The 14,084-nt window shown below is 42.7% G+C and overlaps 2 protein-coding genes and 1 long non-coding RNA gene across 6 annotated transcripts in view; 1 reads left to right on the top strand and 2 right to left on the bottom strand.

The window, feature by feature from the left end:
* Positions 1 to 3,323, bottom strand: part of MAP7 (microtubule associated protein 7) — a 187,589-nt gene extending 184,266 nt beyond the window's left edge. For 2 of the 3 annotated variants that reach the window (XM_049654426.1, XM_049654425.1), the window contains exon 1: positions 3,146 to 3,322. In XM_049654426.1, the coding sequence (XP_049510383.1) occupies positions 3,146 to 3,317 (172 nt within the window). In that variant the 5' untranslated portion in view covers positions 3,318 to 3,322. Of the gene's footprint in view, positions 1 to 3,145 lie in introns of all 3 variants that reach the window. The other variant, XM_049654424.1, reaches the window with a different exon arrangement.
* A 403-nt stretch (positions 3,324 to 3,726) lies between these two features.
* On the top strand, positions 3,727 to 9,948 carry LOC125938939 (uncharacterized). Its single transcript, XR_007462865.1, has 3 exons — positions 3,727 to 4,677; positions 8,359 to 8,446; positions 9,701 to 9,948. It is a non-coding gene; the product is annotated as an uncharacterized LOC125938939 (long non-coding RNA).
* MAP3K5 (mitogen-activated protein kinase kinase kinase 5) overlaps positions 9,259 to 14,084 on the bottom strand; it is a 204,885-nt gene continuing 200,059 nt past the window's right edge. For both annotated transcript variants that reach the window (XM_049654422.1, XM_049654423.1), the window contains 4 exons: positions 13,255 to 13,367; positions 12,402 to 12,514; positions 10,725 to 10,801; positions 9,259 to 9,820 (listed from right to left, as the gene is read on the bottom strand). In XM_049654422.1, coding sequence (XP_049510379.1) covers positions 9,760 to 9,820; positions 10,725 to 10,801; positions 12,402 to 12,514; positions 13,255 to 13,367 — 364 coding nt within the window. In that variant the 3' untranslated portion in view covers positions 9,259 to 9,759. The remainder of the gene's footprint in view (positions 9,821 to 10,724; positions 10,802 to 12,401; positions 12,515 to 13,254; positions 13,368 to 14,084) is intronic.

Here is a 14,084-nt window from a genome sequence, read left to right on the forward strand (position 1 = left end):
AAAAAAAAAAAAAAAAAAAAAAAAAAAAAAAGAAATGTGACTTGACTACTTTTAAGTAGAAGATAAATATATGCTGAGAGAAATATGGTTTTTAAATGTGGGATTACTATAGTACCTTTCGATATCCTTAAATGTTTCATTTTATAGGTGCTATACCACCAATTTTCAACCCATCTTTGATACACACATATATATCTACATACTTATGAATATTACAGGTCTCATTTTTCTAACCACCTGAAACTCTAGTCTAAATTGTCCTAGGACTTAGTGGGTATCATGCTAAGTGAGATGAGTCAGACTGAGGAAGACAAATACCGTATAATTTCACTCATGTGTGGAATCTAAAAAGCAAAACACATGCATAAACAAACAAAAAGTAGAATCAGACCTATAAATACAGAGAACTGATTGTTGCCACAGGGGAATGGGGTGTAGGCAAAATGGGTGAAGGGGAATGGGACATATAGGCTTCCAGTTACGGAATGAATAAATCACAGGAATAAAAGACACAGCATAGGAAATATAAGCAATGATATTGTAATAGTGTTGCACAGTGACAGATAGCAGCTACACTGATGAGTATAACAACATAATGTATAGAGATGTTGAATCACTGTTGTACAACTGAAAGTAATGTAACATTGCGTGTCAACCGTACTCAAAAAAAAAAAAAAAAACCTGTCTTAAAATTACACCAAATTTTTTGCACAGGTCTATAAAAACTAAGACATTTAAGCATGTACTTTACCTCATAATAACCCAATCTCAATGAATGAATGAATACATAAAATGAATCCCTCAACAAACTTCCCACTTCAAGTAGCAATTTTCACCTCTTGATAAGTGATAAAAGATAGAAGTTCCCACCTCCTCCCCAAACACCCACCTCTCTGCAAACCTGTGATTGTTAAAAGAAAAAAAAAAAAAATGACTTGCAGCATTTAGATGTGTACGATGTGAAATACGTTCATAAAAATAAAACACTACATTGGAGTCCTATATGCTGACGTAGGTAACATGTTTTAAATATATGGAAAACTTCTTAAATTGTTAAAATTCAAGCACTCCTTACTTGTTCACTCAAAATATTGCTACCTAGATTAAAAAAATACGTATTTTCACCTTTCTTCTATCTTTGGCATCTGCTCAGACACTTCTGAACACCAAAAGCATTAATTTAGGGCTAGAAAAATAGGAAAAAGATGTGAGCCAGAAATAAGTTGTACTTAAATCATAAGTAAAATTACTCAAAAGACCATATATAAAATGTGTCCCTCAGAAACTGGCGTTTCTAGGCAAAGGTGTGGAAGAATTTTTTTTTCTATGAAGGAGATGGCAGCCAATTAAATTCCCCCTTCGTAAAAGAAAATCTTTCACTGATAGTCACATGAGTTGTATATTAATTGTTAGAAACACGACCAGTTCACTAGTTAACCTGCTCAGGTAATGAAACACTAGTTTGCAGTTCACTCATATCCGAAAAAGTTGATCATGTGCAGATTCTAGAAAACGGTTCTTTTGTTTATGTTTGTCTGACTATAAACTGGCTTGCGTGAACTTTCTGGAACATTTTTTTTTTTTTTCCAAAAGCAGTTACTTTGTGGGTATTAGGCACCAAACCATTTATACTGTAATGAGAACGCTGCCCTTCCGCTGCCCTCAGTTGGGGAGGGGCCCAACCCAGAGCATGCAGCCCATCAAGTCTGATAAAACAATTACAAAGACATCTCTTAGCCACCCCTTCCTTGGCCCAAATCAAAATAATGATCGCCCAATCTTTCAAACACATTAAGACAAAATAAACCACCCTACAGGAAGTAGCATGACTTCAAAGTAAACAAGTTCAAGACACCTTGTCAGACTTAACCTCAGGTATTTGGCTGAAAGGATTAAGTCATTAGACTTTAGGTGCCCAAACTCCTCCTAGCAGTGCAGATACACTTCCAAAGATTGGTACAGGTTTTCTGGAACTTTCATATTAAAATAAGCGTATCATGTAAATCAAAAGGTCTTTTCTTTTTTAAAAAAAGGTCTTTTTGGAGGGACAGGGGGGTCTCACATTTAGGGAAACGATCGTTTCCGATTATGTGTGTATGGAAAACGCACTGCAATTAGGAAGCCTGCAATGTGAATTCTTTTTAAAATAAGAAACTGCCTCATCGCCTCCATCCCAAGTGGAAGGTACTAGAAACGGTTTCCCGACCTAGAAGAAACTAGGGGAGAGGCGAGAATCTGCAAGTCAGTTTCTTAAGAAAAAGCTATTAAGAGTGGAAACGTCGTCTTCATACAAGATGGGGCTGGGGGAAGAAACTTTCGGCTTGTCTTGGAGATGTGAGCACCTGTCCCCGAGCGTTAATGTGGACGTCGGGGGCGGGGGTCGATGTGACCACCTGAGCCGACGTTCCTTCTACCTTGGGTTCGTGCATGGACCGCATAAAAACATGAACTCTGGGGGCGCTTTCATGTCAACAAAGGTACGAGTCCGACTATCCCGCACACGCAGGCCCCACCTTCCAGCAGCCAGACCTGGCCCTCCCCACCCCGCGACCTCAGTCTGCCCGGGAGCGGGTCGCCACTGCGGACCCTGGGGCGGGGGCGGCCGCCGCTCGCCGCCGCGGGACCCTCGCGCCGGCGCTCGGCTGCGCCACCGGCGCCTGCGACCCCGACAGCCGGTGCGACCAGGGAAGGCGGGAGGGGTGCCAGAAACGGATAATCCTGTCGGTCGCACCTGGCAGAGGATTTTCCGGCTGGCTGTTTGGTTTGGGAGATACGATTTCCCCATTCAACTGAATGAGAGCCGAGTCGGCAGGTGGGGGGGAGCGGCCAGCGTTTTCCCAGTTCCTCCTCCCGCCCGCGCTCGCTGGCGAGTTTCCACCTGTTGTGGGAAAGTCGAGGTGGAGCGTGAGAGGGGCGACCGGAACTGGGGCCGGCCGCGCTCGGGCACCGCGGGCCCGGGCGGCCGACGCGCGGCGGAGGGCGGAGGGCAGACGCGCTCCGAGCCCGGGTGCGCGGCGCGCTGGACCGGCCGTTCCGGGCCGCGGCCGGGAGGGGGAGGAGACCGCCGGCGCCCGGCGCGCGCCCACCCGTCCCGCCGGCCGCCCCCCGCCCGCGGGACCCCCGCCTGCCCCCGCCGTGCAGTCACCTGTTTCGCTCCGCACAGCGCCGTCGCCGCCCCTGTGGCTGTCGCCGCCAGCTCCTAGCTCCGCCATGGTGCTCCGATGACGCGCCAGGAGAGCCGCTCCGCCCTCTTCCTCGGCCTCGCTCCCGCCGGCCCCCCGCCTCCGGGGCCCGCGGCCCAGACAGGTGAGCGCCATCTGGGGAGGGCGGAGGGTGGAGAGCGGAGGGAGGAGGGACCGGGAGCCGGCGCGCGGCGAGCGGCTTGGGTCAGGCGCGCGGGCGCGCCCCCTCGCGGACAGGTGCGGCGGGGCAGCCGCTCCGACTGGCACTACTGGGTGTCCGCAGAGAGAGCGGCGGCCGGAGCCAGGCACCTGGCCCGGAGCTTCTGCCTGCCGCTGAGACCGCTGCCGGCTCCTCGGGGTCTGGAGGGGGGTCGACGACACTCAGTGGCGCATGCGACTGAGACGGTCTGAGGACCAGACCAGGCGAGGCGAGGGCAGCTGGACGCTCTGTTCCCCTCTGAAGTCTGAAGCTCAGTTTTGACTTCGCCAGGGCTTTAGCTCATGGTGACAACTACAAGAATATAATGCCACGTGGAAAGCCGAAGTACACGGGCCAGATTCCACGCCGGTTCCGGTTTCTATCTGCTTTTTACAACGCCATTATCTTTTCACCAGGCCTTTGTATCTGATGAGCCCCAGGGCACACAACTTAGGGATACTTGTGCCCAGTGATGTGGCTTCTTATTCTTGATTTCCGAGTAATAACTACCGCGTGACTTCTGGCTTGCTCAGGAAGACCAGGGAAAAAATAGGCAACATTTTTTTTTTTTAAAGAAACATTATTAGCCGAGGAGAAACCAATTTCTGCACTATGAGGCAAATAAAGGATAAGTAACCAAATGCTGGGTGGGGGCGGGGGAGTAGCTTGCATAAATGGAAACATAAGGAACAAAATTGAGCAGCGACCAGTTCTGCCTGGCTGCACAGAAATGCACTCCCACAGTACAGTCTCTGTTGGTCGAACATAACCAGCAAGTTCCCAGCAATTTAAATCCCTTTCAAGGACTTCAGCAGAATCCATTGGAGGCCCAAGAGAGTCTGGGAACAGTGTTGGAGTTTTTACTAGAATGACAGTTCTCACCATCCTTGGGTAAAAACCCACCATTCAGCTCAGAAGTAGCCTGTTTTTATTTGGTTTACTGGTTCTCCGGGTAGGTAGGGGTTTTGCTTACATAAGGGACACTGATGCCATGGTCTGGCATAGTGATCCATTACTATGGATTTTTCCCTTAGTGCCATTTCTTTATTTCTACTGATCATTTAGCTATGTGATCTTCCTAAATCATGTTCACACAACTCTTACCAGATGTCTAATCAACAAAAATAAAGTACCAGGTGGGTGGAGGCAGTTGTAGACCTCAGCTTGGATCTTAGCAAAGATATTTTTTACTACACGAAGTCATCAGAGTTTGAGACACTTTCCTGTGAACATCAGAAAGATACTTGAATCTAAAGAGTTGAACTCTGGAAGGCCATTGATTTACTACCTACTCAAGTAAGCCAGTGAATTCTTTCTTTGATATACCTCCTATCCCCTCCCTCCCCACTGAAGCAAGACTTATTGGTGTGTGTGTGTGTGTGTGTGTGTGTGTGTGTGTGTGGTTTTGTTTATTTGGGATATGTGCTTATCTCTTTGTGCATTCTTTTGTTAATTTATGTTTCGGTCTGTCAGTTACACAAAAATTAGTGCTATAAGAAACACACCCAAATCTTACACTTAGGCCCTGAATACGCTATGTGTTTCAAACTTAGTGCGGTGTCTGTAACAGGGTGGTCTGCTGCATGAAAATGCAGTAAGGGATGACATCTGTTAAATGTCACACACCACCATGTTGTACTTTGTGCTGTACTTTACTTAGAATAGAGAAGCCATCTGTCTTGAGTCTCGACACCCATCTCAGAATCTCTTGGAATAATCAAGGTTCCCCTTTCCAGGGGAGGAGCCTGACCTCCTAATGCCATCCATCCCCCCTCCTTTCTCCTTGGAAACATCCTTCCTCCCTCCCTTCTCCCTACTCCTAAAATGCGACTCTGTTCAGGGGCTTGAACCCAACAAGTACATTTAGGGCTCTTTGATTCTGGAAATTTCTTTCCTTGACATCCCACCCTCGCAAATCTATTGTCCTACATTCTGTTCACCAAAGATAATAAATGTGTGGACTCTGGTGCCACTGTCTTATTATCATTGTTCAACCTGCTTTGTAAGCCTTTCTTGCCTGTCTATAAAACCTTTCCAGGTCACAAAATCAAATTTACCTATTATTTTTTAATCCATATTCCCCTACACTTTCTGCTGCACTAGATCCCCTGATTGTCTACCTGTTTGGCTTACACCACTGGCTGGTTTTTCTCATTCCTCTGTGACCAGTCCTTTTGCTGCTGTTGCTGATTGAAATTCCTCATTCCTCCCAAACCATCCACAAACCTTCCTTTTCCCAACATTTTAGGCCGTAACCTTTCTACCTCTCATAGCCCTCATTTACTATGATCTCCATCAAGGTGACTCCTACATCCAGAATATATACCCTTAACCTCAGTCCTGACTTCCACCAATACATTCTCAATGGTCTCTGCACATTTCTGTCATAATGCTCTGCCATTGATTCATCGCCTCAAATAAGCTCCCCTTCAAACTTACCTGTTTTTGAATTCTTCTCTTACTGACATAGCTTCAATCTATTCTTTCCTCTCCCTTGTCATCACTGCCCAAATCATAGGTCCCAAATCTTGTGAATGTATGGTTTTAATTCCACGCTCTCAATTCCTACTGCTCTAACTGCTACTAGACCTTCATTCACATCTAAAACAATCTCTGATATGCTCTGTCCAATTTCTGTTCTAATTATCCCAACACACCTTCACCGGATTCATCTTCCAGGAGAGGGGCAGAGACAGAAAGAGAGAGGGAGACACAGAATCCGGAGCAGGCTCCAGGCTCTGAGCTCTCAGCACAGAGCCCAACATGGGGCTTGAACTCATGGACCATGAGATCATGACCTGAGCCAAAGTCGGATGGATGCTTAACCTAGTGAGCCACCCAGACGCCCCTCCCATTTCTACATAATTAAATACCGACTCCACTTCCTTTCCTGACCATCATCCCCATCAGCACCCTGAGCTCTCCCCTTCCGCTTTATATTTCTAGAACTCATATTTCCAGCCAAGTATAAATTAAGAGGAGTTAAAATTTTGGTGTGCTCTAACGTAATATAAAAGTTGTTCGCTTTCTCCGGAACATCTTGCAAATCCCTGCTTCCAGCCTTTGTTCCTGGAACTTTCTACCCCGATTGACTTCCCTGGTCCTGACTTACTGAATTCCTTCTTTCCAACGCCCAGGTTGAGGTGTCCCTCTTCAGTAAAGCCCGTTCCACCTGCCCTGGCTCCTGGCCAGCTTGTCCTCTGAAGGTCTCCAGGTTTTTGTGGGCTTGCATTCATCTAGCCTTGAACATGGACTAAGTGTGATTTGTTACTGCAAATTTGTCTCTTCGATCTGATATGAATTACTTGGTGGCAAGGACTTTGTCTTCTGTTTCTCTATAGGGTGTTTCTAATGTCTGAAGCCACCAATTATTTTATTTGTTTACAAATTACAGATGTCCATGATGACATAATGCATGCTGCATGCATTCTGAACTTGATAGGCATCATGTAGATCTCTCCTCCTGCTGCTGCTACATTGCCTCACACATAGTAGGCATTCCAGTGGTTTAAATAACTCCTCCTTGCCAGACTGTTTTATGGAATGGCTTAGAAATGAATGAAACAAAATGTGCAATGACAGAACTTGGAGCAAGAGATCAAGATATGGTTCAAAAGAAACATGGGATCTACTTTTCCCAACAAATTCTGGTTTTATTTCTTTTATGAGACTACCACCACCCATGCATAACTGTTCAGTTACAAACCATCGTTCCAGGCACAGCTCTGGGTCTCACTTCTCTGGAAAGCTTTTCTTGGCCCCGCCCACCCCCACCCCTTGGCAGTCAGATGTAACTATAGTACTTACTATGTGTGCTGGTTGTTTTGTTTTACGTGTTCTGTTGTTCCACCTCTGACAGTGAACTTCACAGGGCAAGAACTGTGTCTTGTTCATGCACCCCAGTATGTAGTACCCAATAAGTATGTAATAAATACTTTTGGTTGAATGATAAGACATAACAGCACCAGGCAGCATCTGATTGCTTACTCTCTGCTAGGCATTACGCTAAGCATCTTACCTGCACTATTTAAATCTTACAACAACCCTATGAGGAAGGTACATTATTTTCCCTATTTCAAATGAGGAAGATGAGTCTCGGAGAGTTAATTTGCCCGAGGTCAAAGGTAAGTGATGATTGTGCTCCAGGCCTACGTGTCTAGCCTCCTGCTACGTTACATGAACAATGAATAGTAACCATCTTACTACCATCTCTGTGGAAAGAGGCTCTCCCATTTCTCTCTCCAGGTGTCTCTTGGAGTAAGGAGGTGGGATTTGGTAGTGTTAAATCATTTTGCAGAACTTTTTTAAAGGATCTGCGGGCCTTACGCAGATCAATAAAAACAGTCTGTCTGTGGTGGTGGCATCAGTGTTTTTAAAAAAGCATCCCAGTCATTTTATTGTGAAGCTGGGTTGAGAATCACTGGCCCAGACTGATGCCAAATGCCTTTCAAGTGAAACCTTTAATGAAACTTGGGCCATAGTGGAACTGCCTTCTTTTGTGACCGAGGCCCAAAATTCTGACAAAAACCTAATGATGTTGGCCAAGGAATGTCTTATGAACCATGTAAGGATAGAGGAACATTTGCCCACAAAAATAGGGTGGGAGGAAGATACCAAGGAAAGACCATATCGATAAAGAATTGGTTGAAGATGAGTAGCTTGATGCTATATACAATCTTTTTTTAAATGTTTATTTATTTTGAGAAAGAGAGAGAGGGAGAGAAGGAATCCCACGGGGCACAATCTCACAAACCACAATGTGAGATCATGACCTGAGCCAAAACCAAGAGTCGGATGGTTTAACCAACTGAGCCACCCGGGCACTCCTTGATCCAATATGCAACCTAAAAGAAGCACTGAAGCATTAGAATTGGGGATATGGACTGTGGCTTAATTAAGAATTACACTGTGTCTCAGGATGAGTGAAATGACCTATCACTTAATTTACATCTCCCTTCCTTTGAAATTTCCCCACAGGATACAAGAGGCAACTATCTGTCCTTGGGATTGGGCTGTAAAAAATGATGCAGCTATGCTGTTACAAGTATCAAATGAGAAAATAATGGTGAGGACTTTCTGTGCAGTCTAATGCAATATAAGATATATTGGACCTTGATTTTCACATAGAAATAAAGATGACTCTTGTTTTATCAAAGACCGTTATATACATATAGGTCAAGTCATGATACGTGAAGCTCTATGTTATTTCTATCTTGCATAATAAACAGGTAGGTTCCTCTGTATCTAAGAAGTGTGTTTATCTCATCCATCTCTCTAGGAGTTTCAGACTTCACCCTGTTAATATGGGCAGGCTAAGAAAATGGAATATTCACCTTAAAATAGAAACAGTTCCCTGAAATATGAGAACTGAAACTAAGGAGACAGAAAATGCAGGGTGTTCTCCCCTGGGAAGCTATCTGCAGACCTTCTGAGGTATACAATAGTCATTCAAGAGAACCTGGAGCCTTGAGAAAAACACAGAGACTTTCTTTTATATAAATTCTTTATGTCTTCCTCCTCTCTCTTACCACCCTGTGGCCCTGAGAGACAACTTGCATATCCATTTTGTTCTTTGATTACCTGAATAGAAGACAGATTCTATTTAATATTAGAGCAGGAGAAACAGCCAGAAATTTGACACAGCAGTTTGTCTAGGTTGTCAAAACAAAATAAGAATTCCTTAGAATTTATCAAACAGTATGTGAAGAGTCTTTTTATTTACTAGAGTAAATATGACACAATGGATAGCTTTAGAACAAGCTAACATTACTATGGTTCAGGCATGTGCAACTGGTACAGTTCAGTAGTACATAAACGACTCGAATGTACTAGGGGCCAGAAACTTAAATTACAAAATATAGTCGATATTACAATTAATACAGATATAGGTAAGTAAAAACCATTGCTTTCAGATTCTGCACACTTAAAAAAAAAACATAAACTTTATACAATAATTGAAATTATGCATTTCTACTCAGAGTATCTTACAAACACACATAAGCCTACAAAGTCATGGTCACATTTTGGTTTTGTTCCAGTGATGCACAATCCCATGAAATGTTCTGTTTCGTGTGAAATAAACATTGGGCTGAGGTGCAACAGGTGCCGAGTTAAAAATATCTCCATAAAAATGTTTAGACTAAAATAGTCCTCAGCATCCTAATGTGTAGGATTATTTTTGGAGAGTCCTTACAAAGAGTCCTTATGAATTCTAGAAATAGAAGCAGTTCAGTGTATTTTGTCTTTTTTTTCTTTTTTAACACGAGTAAACAAATACTGGATTTAAAGTGCAGCTTCTTTCTCCTCTCCCTCCCCCAAGAAGATCAGTTCCGTATTGCTGGAGTCTCCACGGAAGGTTGGAAACAAACTGAGCGACGGTCAAGTCTGTTTGTCTCGAAAGTCAGTGATGGCCTTCCACAGCGTGCAGAGTATTCCTCCCCTGGTTAGAGACACAAGGACATGATGAAGACGACACCCTATTTGGAAGACTGCCCTTGATACAGAATAGTGATTCTTAGCCTCTAGCTGTTCTGATCAGAACATGAAGATCCAAAGTCTTACCAGTCATCGTGTATTCTTTTTGTACCTGTTTTCTCGTCAGCCCTACGTGCCTTTCCTTTCCGCCTCCACAAACTAGCAGGTCCTAAAGCATCATTTTATTTAAAAATTTTTTTTAATGTTTATTTTTGAGAGAGAGAGAGAGCGAGAGCTGGGGAGGGGCAGAGAGACAGAGGGAGACACAGAATCTGAAGCAGGCTCTAGTCTCCAAGCTGTCAGCACAGAGCCCACTGTAGGGCTTGAACCTACGAGCCGTGAGATCATGACCTGAGCTAAAGTGAGACACTGAACCGACTGAGCCACCTAGGCGCCCCATCCCAAAGCATCATTTTAGATTTCTAGCAGTCCTGGAATGTGTCTTTACGCATATGCTTGGCCTGACAGAAAAAACTATCCTAAGAAACCCCATCAGGTTATACAGGGCATGTGGATGGCAAATCAGCACCTGTCCTAATATTTCTAATAGGTATGGCACAATCATGAACTAAATTAGAGCATTTGTTAAAGGCAGCTTTAAAAGAACCTCATGGTCTCAGTCTGCTGTATTATCAAGAAAGTCTTTTAGTTGATTTGCATTTACTAATATAGAAATACTGGTTATAAGAGTGCCCAGTAAGAGCCTGGTCCAATGGACACAGTTTACCCGGAGCAGGTGAGAACCGGAGAGTGGAGCTCAAGTTCCCTCAGCTGGTTAGAGCTGGCGAGGGGCCCAGCAGGGACAGGAGCCCAGACTTCCCTGCCCAGGGCACTTTCTCCATTATGAAAAAAGAATAGAGAAGTGGTACCTTAGTCTCAGGCATTTTAAATCATCACGTGTAACATAGTAGAGAACATCCTCTAGTGAATAATCCTCAGCCAGAAACTGTGGAGAAGGTAGAATATGCACAGAAGTCAGATGTTTTGCACACCTTTAATAAATAGTAAACTCTATCCATAATATAGACATTGGCAATCATTTAAAAGTAAACCTAAAAGGAAATCTACTAAAAAACATAACCTTCTGGAATTATTAGGGAAGAGTACTGCCCCCACCCCGTTATAAAATAATTACAAAGAAATACATCAGTTATGACTTCTGAGTGTGTAACAATTAAATGCAACACAATTTTGGAATGGCCTTTTAATGAATAGATAAAACTCATTTGTAATTACATCTGCTGCTTATAAGAGAATGTTTGTATTTTAGAGGTTTGTTGCTGTGTTTATTTTTCTCAAGTGGATAAAAAGTGTTCCTGGAAAGGTATTGTTTATACTTAATTTCTGAACTTATTTTTCACAGCTAATAAAAGGTATTTTCTAATAATTACTATGTAATCAGAGTCCTGAATTTAAACTGAAGCTTTAATTTTTAATTAAAACAGGGGGGGCAATGATTTAGTGGATCATCAGTTACTACTCCTTAATTGTGATTTGAGTTTTAGCTCCAGGAATAAATATTTTGGAGAACTTGAATGGACCCATGATTCCCCAGAAGCAAGAGAGTTATTTAAATTTACTTAGCAGTAGCTTGTTCAATGCAGATTTCTAAGGAAACTCTAAATTTTATCTGGTAAATCAATAAATTATCAAGTAAAGAGAGAAGATATCTTTATTCTTAGTTATTTAAAAAAATTAAATAGAAAGCTAAAGTTTTAATGTAATATTGTATTGGGGCCCTTTCTATAAAAAATATGACTTCTTATTGTGTGTATGTGCATATACGTGTATGTCTGTGTGTATGTATATATACATGTATGTAATCTTAAAATGTAAGTGCTATTCATGCTGATTACCAAAGTCTGTAAGGAGCAGACGGGAATTAGGTTATTATAGATATAATATGGCTTAGAGGGAAAGTGTTTGTTCCTGACACAGGTTGACTGCCTAGATTTATTTTATTAAGCATCAATACAGAGCTACTGCCCGGCAGAGTCTAACAATGTTGCAAGAGAATTAAAAAGTTAAATAAAAGAGAGAATTAGAAACTTGAAGATTTTAGTTTTGTCTTGATTTTTCCATTCATCCTCATTTTCAATTCAAAAATATAAAAACCCTTAGGGGTCCTAGACCACAGAGCTTTTGCCCGCCTCCCTGTCTTTGCACATACTGTGTGCCTACCCCGAAAGATTTTCCCTTCTCATCTGCCCCTCCCCCAATATACATACAGACAGCCTGGTTTCTTCCTACATACTCCTTTAGACTTGAGCTCATTCATCACCTCCTAAGAGAACATTTCTCAACCTCTCCCTCTCTCTGTCTCCTAACTCCTGATAACCTTTCCTGCATAGAGTTTACCAGGGTATCCTTACGCTTCATCTGTGGAATTATTTGATTTCCATCTGCGGATGCTAGTCTGTAAGCCGCAGGAGGGCAGGCCTGGGCCTGAGTTGCTCACCAGGGTTCATGCCCCATGCCTCGCACGCGGTAGGCATTCAACATTATGAAGCAAAAGAAAAGCTTGTCCCACGGGCAGTTTTCTTTACCCGACTTATAGTGTCTTCATCAGCTCCCTTTTCTCTCAGCCATTCAGCAAGTTCAGACTCTTCAGCATTTGTGCCCAGAGAATCCCGGTGACACACAGGCACTCCAGGAATACCTAGGACAGAATTAGCGAGGGAGGGACATTCTTAGCTTCTCTTAACAGAGGTCATCTGAGACCCTCCCACCACTCAAGAGACATTTATTAATACTTTAAAAGATTTTGCTCAATCAGAGTATAATAGAATTGAGATTGGCAGGATACGTGGTAATATAAACAAATTCTTAAAGACTACTAATAAATGGAGAGGCAGAAGCAATAATGTAATGATACCCCACCTCATACTTTCATATCAAGTTTATTTTCTTAGAATAAACTCATTGCACCAAAATTGTACTGTGTGTTTTTCATGCAACAAACATGAGCATAGTTAGTAGAGAACCACATAATTACATAATGGTCTCTTTTTTCACTAGTTGCAACAATATGGAAAAAAAAAAGCATAGAATATACAAGATACAAATGCAAAAATGACAAAAAAAGTATTATTTTTATTCTAGTAATCTCATTGCAAAAATTTTAAAAAGAAATAAAGACCAAAGAAGCAGAGAGCCCTATTTACCTCAAATAATCTCAGGAAAACATGACCACGAATCATTATTTAAAATTAAGGCCTATCAAAATTACAGTTTGCTACAATTAAGAATTGGACATTTTTTAAAAGCAATTTCTGCTTGTAGCTGTGGTACAAGTGACAGGTGCCAATTAAGCCATGAAATAAAACTGCCCATTGGCTTTCTCAGCTTTTTGTGGCCGCCTGGTGTAACGGGGTGACTTTAACATTTTCTGTTATTCACCTATTGGTTGGGACTTAAGCTTCAGGTGTTTAATTTCGTGGTCTTTTTCTTCAATAGCTTGATGAAGGAGTGCTTGTAATTCTTTCTCTTTCTGAACCAATTCTTCCAGTAATCTGAAAAATAAAATTATATATATATATATATATATATATATTTTTTTTTTAATTTGTTAACATTTATTTATTTTTGAGAGGGAGAGAGAGTATGCGCAGGGGAGAAGGAGAGAGAGTATGCGCAGGGGAGAAGGAGAGAGAGAGGGAGACACAATACCCGAAGCAGGCTCCAGGCTCTGAGTGTCAGCACAGAGCTGGACGCAGGGCTCAAACTCGTGAACCGTGAGATCGTGACCTGAGCCGAAGTCAGACACATAACCGACTGGGCCACCCAGGCACCCCATGAAAGAGAAAATTCTATCAGTTGACAGGATAATAAAGCTGGAGTAGCCAGAGTGACCTTCTAGATCTAGATACGGGCTTTTCAAGCTATAAGGAACACAGACACCCCTGGGATTTTATTGAAATGCAGATCCTGTTCCAGTAGTTCTTGGGGTAGGTCTGAGATTCTGCATTTTTTTTAGGCTTATTTATTTTTTTAGTAATCTCTACACTCAGCGTAGGGCTCAAACTCATGACCTGGAGATTAAGAGTTGCATGCTCTTGACTGAGCCAGTCAGGTGCCCTCAGATTCTGCATTTCTTTTTTTTTTTTTTTTTAATTTTTTTTTTTTTTAATGTTTATTTATTTTTGAGACAGAGAGAGACAGAGCATGAACGGGGGAGGGGCAGAGAGAGAGGGAGACACAGAATCGGAAGCAGGCTCCAGGCTCTGAGC

The sequence above is a fragment of the Panthera uncia genome, assembly GCF_023721935.1.
Source record: "Panthera uncia isolate 11264 chromosome B2 unlocalized genomic scaffold, Puncia_PCG_1.0 HiC_scaffold_24, whole genome shotgun sequence".
Lineage (NCBI taxonomy): Eukaryota > Metazoa > Chordata > Mammalia > Carnivora > Felidae > Panthera > Panthera uncia.